Raw genomic sequence first — 11,236 nt, 5'->3', positions numbered from 1 at the left:
TCTATTATTAAATTATAAAAAACATGAAATCCTTTTTTTTAGAATGAATTGATATGCAATTGGTGCAAAATAATGAAGAAAAATATATCTGTTTTTTAATAGTGTCTGAAATTGACCCAAATTACCAACGTTAAGGGTAAAATTGCTCTGGGCTAGAAGTACAATTGCACCATTTTAGACGTTAGGGGTAAAATTGCTCCTGACCCAAAACGTGGGGTATTTTTGCACGTTAACCCAAAGAAAAAACGTGAATCTGACAGTAATATGGTATGTTAGCAAATAGTAATAATGATTTGCAAGAGTGAGACAAATGTTATGGAACTGAATGAGCACGTTGTTTTCCACGCCCAAAGAAGGAGAAGGAGAAGATAAATATGACATGAAATTCAGAGAGTCTCTCTCTGAAAAGAAGCATGTATTTTTCTTCTTCACCTGAAATTCTCCTAACTAGCTCCCCAAATGGAGTGATCACTGCCTATGACACCATCTCAGGCACCCTCCTAGCCCGCTTCTCCGGAAGCCGCTCACCTGCCCATGGACTTGCCCTTGTAGGAAAGTCCTATATTGCTGCCTCTCATATCTCTTTAACCACAGCTTGTGGCTCAATTCACCTTTACAACTGGTGGTCTTCATCAGCTTTGCACCATATACCTCTCCCTGAACCTGTGGCTCCTCTTGCTGCAACTCCTGATGCTTCTTATTTGTTTGCCGGTGGCCTTTCTGGACATCTCTATGCTCTTTCTATCCCTTCAGGCAACATTCTTACATCCTTTCCTGCTCACAAAAAGCCTCTGTCTTGTCTCCTCATTTCCACTGACTCCTCCCTCCTCATTTCAGGAGGGGATGATGGTTTCATTGTTACAATGCCAATCTATCCGCTTGTCGAATCATCAGGATCAGGATCAGGATCAGGATCAGGATCAGGATCAGGAACCAACACCTTCGTGTTACATAGTTTTGTAGCACATAAAGGTCCTGTTACAGCAATCACTTCTTGTATGGGGTGGATATGTTTTCCCATTATAGCCTCTTGTTCAACAGATTGTACCTGCAAGTTATGGAGTCTTTTAGATGGAACAAACCTGCATACAGTGACATTTCCCTGTCCTGTTTCTGGGATTGTATTCGGACAAACAGAAGAAACGTTTTACGGTGCAGGATCAGATGGGGTGATTTACAAGGGATGCTTCCAGAAGAGGAGTAGATTGGAGGTATGGACTGAAAAACACGGGGGGCCAGTGGTATCGGTGGCAGTGGTGAATGGAGGGAAGAATTTGGTATCAGCATCAGAAGATGGGAGTGTGTATGTATGGGAAATAGAGAGAGGGAGAGTGAATATGGTTCTAGGGAATAATAATAATATGGAAGGGATTAGTGATGTTGCAGTGGCAAAAGGAATTGGTGATGGAAAATTAGGAAAAGGGGTTGAAATGAATGGATTTAGTGTGGGGTTATCAGAGAAAGAAGTTAGATCCAGACCTATAAAAGTTGCAGTTGAGATAGAAGATGTTTGGAGAGTGGCAGCCAATGATAGGAGAAAAGCCATTGACATGCTTGAGTCTGCAATTGGAGTTTATGAAAGGCTTTTGAAGCTCATTCTTAAGGATGCGACCAAAGGAGCAGAGCAATCTAACATGTAAAAAGGATTGATTTTATTTTATTACCCTTGCTTTGGTATGTTTCAAAGAGTCTCTCATTTGTTTATTTCCAACAAGGGCTGGATTTCATTTACATTTTAAACAATAATTCAGAACCAATAAAGGAACTTCCCTGTAACTTCTATTCATACTGATACTTAACAGACAACAAACTTGAAAATCCTTTGTCACAATGCATTTTACAATGTATGAGCATGAGAATGTTAATCAGCAGGAATAAAATAAATATCCACACAACAGAAGCTCCTCAGCATGTATCCGTGTCAATCTGCTCCCTCTGATATAGCAATCAAGGTTAAAAAATGCCCTTGCCGTGCTTTGTTCATCAATTTTGTAATAGTGCTTCAGAATGTACACAAATTAATAAGTCGAGTTTGTACAAGATTTTCATAAGTTAATGGAGTATAACTTGCTGCATCAGGACTGCTATAATGCATCCCATTGACAATATCATTGTTAAGCTGCAAAACAAGGCAGAAGCATAGATGTAAGAGAACATAGCTTATTACAGCCAGAAATAATCAAATGCCCTCACAGAGTTAATGTCAACTTATCCAATATGATGGTTGCTCAACTTATCTTTCTGCCTAATCATGTCTAAAGAACTTCTTACTACAAATTTAACATATTAATAAACAAATAGATAAAGAAAGAAAGAAAACGGATGGTAAATGAAGTAGATAATCATAGCTTACCCATTGAAATCCTTCCTTCTCTTGAAATAAAGCACCTATTATATATGCTCTCACCAACATTAGCAATCTGTGAAGCCATCACGCATATAACTGCTTCAGATGCACAAAAAAGTATATGATTCCAACACTTCAAATTTGTACTATTTAGCCTAATTTTGCTTTCTCTTGTTTATCCCCTTTTTGACAGTATATTTCTTTTGTAATGCATGTCAAGGCAACTTCACCGGAGCACAAGGGAAAATGCTTTAAATAGAAAAGAGATGTCAAAAAGAATAAAAGAGAAGGTTAAGAACAAACAAGGAGAAAGTAACAAGCCATACCTCCCCCATGAAATAACCAATAATCCGGCTAATGTTCCCTCAAGACTTACAGCCCCTTATGTTCCTCTTGGGACTACCTTAAAGGTTGTAACAAGGTACCTGCTCATGCCACCCACATTCAAAACCTGGCCCACAGACTTATTCAACAGCACCGATAATATACATACATAATGATGCAAGATGGGTTAGATTCTTTTCTGTTTCTTTGCAAGGAACCAAAGCCAAGGAGCAACCTAACAGGGTATACACAAGATGGAACTCACACAAATAGAAATTTTGATTGCCAACAGATGTTCATTCCTGGAGCACAATGCAGCCAACAGCAAACAAGATGGCACAATAATCACATTATTCTGTTCAAATAAATGAAACAGAACTTAATCCATGTACCGAGATAAGATCAAACATACTATGATCTGTGAAAGAGACAAAGGTTTCGGAAGTTTCGTGGTGCGAAACCTAACTCTATTCTTGACAATTACCTCTAGATAAAAGCTATAACCACCTGATTAAAAGTTATTTTTATAATAGAAATCATTGCCAAGATAAGTCTTTGTTATTGCCAAGACATTTTTTTTTTTTTGTTGCACTCTTACTCACTCATACACTTTGCTCTCTTCCTCACTCACTCATAACTCTTTTGCTCACTGCTTGAGCTTTTTAATTTTTGCATACATAAAGGAGATCCTAAACACCCTATCTATCGTATTTTAAATTGATTTTGGATCACAAATTAAGTAGTTGAGGAAACAAAAAAAATCAACTAAAGAAGACTTGAAAAATCTAGATATTATAGTAGACTAATCTAGAAATGAGTTTTGTAGACTATTCTAGAAATTAAACTACTAATCCCTTTTCCAAAGTTGGTGATGATACTAATTAATACTCCTCCAGCACCAACTTTCAATACCTCGTACTTGCTTGTCATTCCAAGTTGCTTTCTGAACTGTTGGAATTTTGCACCGTTCAGTCCTTTCGTAAATATGTCAGCAACTTGATCGTCGGTCTTCACATACTGCATCTTGATGTCTCCACGTTAAAGTGAAGAGAGAATTCTGGGAAAATCTAATTGATTCTTATTGAATATGATAAAGAAGATTACAGTATTTATATACAAAAAATGACTAAACAATTAGAGTCACAACACTTTTGGTGTGAGTGCCAGATTTGCTTTTTGGTGAAACTGTTTTTCCCGCCAATGGCTTTTATCCTCTACAATCAGTAGTACAGTAAGCAATCTTCATGAAGCTTGATAATATTTAATCCAAGACACCTCCCTCAAGCTGAAGATTGTAAATTGAGAAATCCCAATTGCATCATCACAGATTGCAGCTGAGAACCAGGCAGTGCCTTAGTCAAAAAATCTGCCAATTGCTCTTGTGTATGAATATAAGGTGTCTCAGTAAATCCTTCCAAATATTGATCACGAACTACATGACAGTCTATGTCGATATGTTTAGTCTTCTCGTGAAATACGGGGTTGGCTGCAATATAAATTGTGGCCTGATTATCACAATGCATTGGTATTGGCAGAAGCACTGTAATTTTGAATTCTTTAAGTAAGTATCTTAACCACTTCAACTCACATACAGTGGTCGCCATTGCTCGATATTCCGCTTCAGCAGAAGAGCGACTGACAGTGTTCTGTTTTTTTGATTTCCAAGAGATCAAAGAGTTTCCCTACAACACGCAATATCCTGTAATTGACCTTCGCGTTTCCTTGCACCTTCCCCAGTCCGCATCACAGTAACCGGTGAGTTTCAAATTACTCTGTGATGCATAAAATAAACCAAGCTGAGCAGTACCTTTTAGATATTTAAGTACGTGAATAGCAGCGTCCATATGCAATTGAGTAGGAGAATTGAGAAATTGACTCAATTGTTGAGTGATAAATGAGATATCGGGTCTAGTAAATCCCAAATATAGCATACGGCCAATAATTCTTCGATATTGCTCCGGATTATCACAAAGAGGCGAAGGGGAATCAAATTGAATGCTGCTGGGTAGTGGGCTGCTAACTGGTTTAGCCTGAAGTAACCCTGCATCAGTAATCATCTCTGAGATGTATTTATGTTGTGATAAAATCAATCCAGCATCAGATCGTGCGATTTCAACACCTAAGAAAAATTTGGCATGTCCCAAATCTTTGATAGTAAACGCCTCATCAAGTGACTGCTTAACCTCAACAATAAGTTCCTCGGATGTGCCTGTAATCAAAGCATCATCAACATAGATAACAATTGCAATAAAATCAGTAGAGGTTTGTTTAGTGAACAGGCAGTAATCGTGATAGGATTTGTGAAAGCCCAGTTGAAGAAGCTTCCCAGTGAACTCTTTATACCATTGACGTCCTGCTTGTTTAAGTCCGTAAAGCGACTTTGTCAATCTGCAAACCTGCCCTGACTTTGCCATTTTATAACCATCAGGAGGTTCGAGATAAATCTCTTCATCCACATACTCATGTAGATATGCGTTGTTGATATCTACTTGGTGTATTGGCCATCGATGGGCAGCTGCAATGGCGAGAAAAGTTCTAACAGTTGTTGTTTTGGTTACAGGGGAGAAACTCTCAGTGTAATCAATGCCAAATTGCTGCTTGTAACCACGGGCCACCAAACGCGCTTTGAATCGCTCAACTGATCCATCAGCATTGTATTTTACTCGAAAAACCCATCGAGTTGATATTGGTTTCTTTCCAGGTGGCAGAGAAGTTAGATACCAAGTTTGATTATCTTCAAGAGCCGTAAGTTCAGCTTGCATTGCAGCAATCCAAGCTGGATCTTTACTTGCAGCAATGTAAGACTTAGGTTCAGAAACTTTAGTAATTTTAGCAAGGAAAGCATGATGTTTTCGGGAGAAAGTAATATTTGTGTGATCAGCTGTATTGATAAGAGAAGAAGTGACATTATTGATTACAAAATCTTGTAACCAAGTGGGTGTTTTCTTAACTCTAGAGGACTGCCTTGAAGGTTGAATAGGCATATTTGTGAGAGAGGGAGAAGTTGAATTTGAAACAGACTCAGGTTCAAATATTGAAGCAGGGTCAGTTGAAGATAACTGGTGTTGGGGAATTATTGGTGAGAGATTAATGTTGGGATCAGTTTGATAAAAAAATGTTGGGGTATCAACCTTAGAGGTGGTATTAGGTGTGTTTGAAACTCGAAAAATATCAGAATTTTATATTGGTGAGTTTGTTATAGATGGGGATGCAGGTTTAAGAGAATGAGGTTCAAGTAGATCAGCTAATTGATAAGTTGGGATTGGTAAACATGAAGGTTGTGCAGGGGTATTATTTGAGCGGAAAGGAAATTGATGTTCATAAAATATGACATCTCTGGATACACAAATGGACTGAGTGTCAAAATTGTAAACTCGGAACCCTTTTTGTCCAGTGGCAGGACCGAGATAAGCAGCCTTAAAGGAACGATCAGCAAATTTGGTTTTGTGGGGTTTTGTGTTGCTTATGTAGCACAAACAGCCAAAGATCTTGAAATGGGTATAAGTAGGATCTTTGTTGTATAACAAAGAGTGAGGACTCTTCCAATTAAGAACTCTTGTAGGTAAACTATTGATAATAGCAACATCATACATCATTGCGTCTCCCCAAAATCGAATAGGCATATTTGCTTGTTTCATCAAAGCTCTAGCTGTTTGTGTAAGATGTCGGTGTTTCCTCTCCACCACACCATTCTGTTGGGGCGTGTAAACGCAAGATCTTTCATGAAGAACCCCATGACTGTTAAAAACATGTTGTGTCTCATGGTTCAAAAATTCTGAACCATTATCTGTTCGGATCCTCTTGACGGAAAACTCAAATTGAACCTTAACCATCCGGATAAAATTATCTAACAATTGACCAACTTGAGTTTTAGATGAGAACAAAAATATCCATGAAACTCTAGTAAAATCGTCAACAATTGTCAACATAAAACGATCACCATTACAAGTCATTTGCTTATACGGTCCCCATACATCAATATGAAGTAAGTCAAAATCTTGAATTGTTTTAATTGAACTAATAGGAAAGGATAATCTTGTCTGTTTAGCTTTATGACATATGTCACAAGCATCCGCTATAGTTTTTGGAAAGGAAAAAAGCTTGGATAGAATTGTATAAGATGCATGACCCAATCGTTGGTGCCAAAGAGAACAATCTGATTCATAGGCTGCATTAACAGTTGAATCGGTATAGACTGAAAGATCTCCATCATGTGTATCTTTCTTTAAAACCTCTGGCTGAAAAGAAGAATTAGTGAGCAGATAAAGGCCTGCATGAAAAAATCCTGCAGCTAGAGGTTGATCAGTAACCAGGTCCTGCAAGAAGCAATGTGTTAGTTGAAATTTGATAGCAACATGTGGATTATCCTTCAAAAGCTTTCCTACTGAGAGTAGATTGAATTGAAACTCAGGAACATAAAGGACTTCTTTGAGTTGTAATGTAGGGCTAAGACTGATAATTCCAATTTTTGTAACTCTTTGAGTTGAACCATCAGGCATATAGACCAATCTTGGAGCATTTACATTCATCATATAGTTAAAAAGATGTAAATCTTTGCACATATGAGTAGAGGCTCCGGAGTCTATTATCCAATCAAACGTAACAGAAGAAGAATGAGGAAGAGATAGATTACCACAAGCTGCGAATGCAGTAAAATCTGATCCAGAATTGTAATTGCCCTCTGCAATGCCTTTGCCCTTCATCAATCGTTGAACTTCTTGATTGACCAGCTTCAGAATATCCTTGTCTATAACCTTAGCACTTCATGCATTTTGAGACATTTTCTCCTCATCACTATCGCCTGTGTCAAAAGGAGAATCGGATTCTCTACTACAGAAAGCAGATGTTGTGGGAGTAGAGTTCAAAGTTCTTTTTCCCTTGAACCACTCGGGATATCCTCTCAAAAGAAAGCACTCTTCCTTAGTGTGTCTGTTTTTTTTTGCAATGAGTGCAATACTTATCAGATTTATCTTTCTCTTTTGTGAATCGTTTTTTCTTTGGATCTGTTCTAGAATCAGTAGGTTTAGACACAGCATTAGCAAATTCAATCAAGGATTTGGCGGTATAACCTCTTTGTTTCTCAACTCTCTGAACCATAGAGTATGCATTATTAATATGAGGAATTGGTTCTATCAACAAAATTTGGCTACACACATGCTCATAATCAGCATTTAATCCAGATAAAAATTTCATAACTCTGTCTTTCTCTTCTAAATCCTGGATTAATCGACGAGATTCTCCGCAAGTACAGTTCAATAAAGGTTGTAAAACATGCATTTCATCCCAAAGCTTCTTTAATTTCATAAAATAAGAAGAGATAGATAAACTGCCCTGTGTAACCTTACTGAGTTCTTGCTTCAGATGAAAAAGTTGCAAACCATTGTTTTCTCCAAAACGTTGTTGAAGCTCCTTCCATAAGGCTCGTGCTGATGCGGCATATAAGAAAGCTTCTGCAATCTCTTTGGACATGGAGTTAATTAACCAGGAAAATACCAGACTATCCATCTCCGACCATCTCTCATACTCCGGTGAAGTCTCCGCCGGTTCCAGATCTTGTAAAATGAAATTAAGTTTGCGTTTGGCTCGTAATGCATGAGTCATATAATGACACCATGGAATGTAGTTGTTACTGCCAGTGAGCAAACTGCTTACAAGAATCAAGCCAGGATTGTCGATTGAATGTAAAGAAGCGAGAGAATTTGAGTTGTTGTTGTTCACCTTTGAATTTGTATCATTTTTCTCACTGTGATTGTGAGAACGAGAATCGGAATGATCAGAATTCTCCTCTTCATTTTTGTTTCGATCGAGTGTGGGACGTTTGATTCCAGATTCATCATGCGATTTTGTTTTGGATGAATTTCCATCTCCGTCTTCACCGTTATCATCATGAGTACTAAGTGTTGCATGAAGATAGCTGTATTTCGGCATGACAGTTAGGGTTTTTGAGAAAATGAATAAGGATTTCACACAACCAATGCTCTGATTCCATGTTAACAAAGGCCTAACTCACCCCAAAAGGTACCTCCCAAGGGTGAGGATTGCCTCACATATATAAGGAGCCATATAGCTTACTCATTTAGCAATGTGGGATGTTTAACACACGTAAGACCTTCTCTCGTATGAAGTGATAATGCACTTTTACATGTTTTAGGTCTAGTATAATGAAATGAGTGCGCGGACTGTTATAGGCAGAACCATAAACATTCCCCAGAGCGACAAGAAGTCAGGTTGATAATGACATTTACCTTTCTATATTAGGTCTAGTATAATACGATCCTTCATCAGTTATACCCTCAAATGAATCCGTAACTATGGAATATGTCAAGTTACATATAATGAGATGTTTGTTTTACTTCTAGAATTAACTCCGAATAGATAGGTTAAGTGAAATCTCGATTTCTACTCTTAACGATATCACCTTGCAAGGATTTCAAGTTAATTCTTCACAAGAGACCATGGATATATCTCTCATGTATCAGGAGTGACGAATGTTCAATCTAACATTAACTATCCTGTAATTACTTTATGTGATACACAACGCCTGCTCGCACACACCCCAGGATCCTTCGTGTTATAGATCATGTTTGAACAGAGTCAAAGCATCACATTCCATAATCCAGAATCACTAATTAATGTTTATTTGAGTCTGGGGATTACTTATACATACTAATACATTTGAGATGAACATGTGACATTAGATAAATCCATTCATCCTGTTATCTCAAGTCGGGTCCCTTATCCTAAAGAACTCTTTCAAAGGATCCATGTAACTACCTAGATATCTGAATATTTAAAGCTTGTGAGATCAGCTTTCTTTTCATAACAGAAGATATTATTACATGCAAGTCTTAACAGTATTATATATGTTAATCCCTAAACATAACTCTTGACTTGGGGCAATTTAAGTTTGTATGAACACTTTATGATTACTTATATAAACTTGTTTAGTTGTGATAAAAGGTCAATGCCTTTATATAGTTAAATACATGATAGGGACGTTTTGTCCCTATCTTTTAGCGTGATTTACGGTATAATTTCGAGCTTAATAAACAAGTTTAATTATAAAAATAGTATGTTTTCGAATAAATTACAAAATAAAAATAAATTTTACATTTTTAGTAAATTTCCTTAATTTTTAATTAATTTCAGAAAAATAAACATCAAGCTAACTCGGTTCTCGAAGATCGTATTTTTCAGGTACAAAGAAGAAAACAATCAAGCACTAATTCACGGATACGTGGGGCGTAAAACAGGGCACGCGGTGCGTAGAACAATGCCCCTCAACACACGGCAGTCAATCATGATACGCGGGGCGTCTAAGGTGTGAATTGAAGACAAAAGTTCCAGGAACCCACCTACGCGGGGCGTAACCCAGACCACGCGTGGCGTACAAGGCATATTTCAAGCAAATAGGTTCCAGGAGCTCAACCACGCGAGGCGTATCCCAGTCTACGCGGGGTGTGGTTAAGTCAACAAGTCTAAATCTGGTCCACGCGGAAGAAATTATCAACGGAATGGGTTAATCTTGCAGATACGCGGAGTGTACCACCTTTTACGCGGGGCGTACCTTGTGAAACCTGCAAAAATAGTGTGAATTCTTGTTTGTAACTTATGTAATTATGATTTTACCCCCGAGCTTGATGTGTATAAATAAGAGTGATTAGCACTCATTTCCTCATTCAGATTTTGTATAACTAAACTCTACCACTTTGAGAGCTTGTTCACTTGTACCGTCAATCCGTCAAAGTCCCGTTCCACCCTCTTCCACCAAGCTCGAGAAGTTCCACCTCCAAGACCTAAGAGACGGCCTTGAGTTCGGTTAGCTAGTTCTAAGGGCCGATTCTTCCCTTTTTACTTGCTAATTAGCTTGCACTCTTCCTATGTAGTAGGCTTGGTTGTATGCATATTCTTTTCATTCCATATTTATAATATATGATTTGCAATTCCCGTCTCTCTATACGTGTTGATGTTTGCTACTTGTTTTGATATTTGTAATTGATTATTGTGTAGCCCAGTCGAGGCATACGAAATCAAGACTGGCATGATCCAATTGATCCAACAACTCGGTCAATTTGGAGGAGAACCTCATGAGAACCCTAACAAACATCTTGATAAATTCCTTATGTGTGCCGATACTTATCGGCAAAATGGTGTCCCGGTTGAGGCCGTACATCTAAAACTTTTTCCTTTTTCTTTGACAGACCAAGCATTGGAATGGTTGCACTCGTTGGAAGCCGGAACTATCACGTCGTGGGACGAGCTCGAAAAGCAGTTCCTCTCTTATTACTTTCCACCTTCCAAGACAGTGAAGTTGCACAATGATATCACTTTCTTTCGGCAACTCGAGTACGAAGCCCTTCATGCGGCTTGGGCAAGGTTCCGAAAATTGCTTCGAATTTGCCCACACCACGATATCCCCAAGCACGACCTAGTAAGTACCTTCTATTACGGTTTAACAGCTACTAACCGTGCAATCGTGGATTCCGCCGCAGGTGGGGATCTATTTAGGAAATCGGCAACCGAAGCATACGAGCTCATCAATAAACTCGCAAGGAAAAGCATTCA

The 11,236-nt window shown here is 38.3% G+C and overlaps 1 protein-coding gene across 1 annotated transcript; it reads left to right on the top strand.

Annotated features, from left to right (window-relative positions):
* Nucleotides 1–355: 355 nt before the first annotated feature.
* Nucleotides 356–2,075, top strand: LOC136220391 (uncharacterized). The gene has a single exon (XM_066008212.1). The coding sequence runs from the start codon at nt 414–416 to the stop codon at nt 1,638–1,640; it is 1,227 nt and encodes a 408-aa protein (XP_065864284.1). The 5' UTR covers nt 356–413; the 3' UTR covers nt 1,641–2,075.
* Nucleotides 2,076–11,236: the final 9,161 nt, after the last annotated feature.

Source organism: Euphorbia lathyris, chromosome 2 (assembly GCF_963576675.1).
Source record: "Euphorbia lathyris chromosome 2, ddEupLath1.1, whole genome shotgun sequence".
In the NCBI taxonomy this organism is placed as follows: domain Eukaryota; kingdom Viridiplantae; phylum Streptophyta; class Magnoliopsida; order Malpighiales; family Euphorbiaceae; genus Euphorbia; species Euphorbia lathyris.
Note: the sequence above shows the minus strand (reverse complement) of the source record. Positions and strands in the feature narration are given on the sequence as shown.

Excerpts from the sequence above, each read along its gene's own strand:
- LOC136220391 (XM_066008212.1), top strand. The coding sequence starts at position 414 with ATGTATTTTTCTTCTTCACCTGAAATTCTCCTAACTAGCTCCCCAAAT.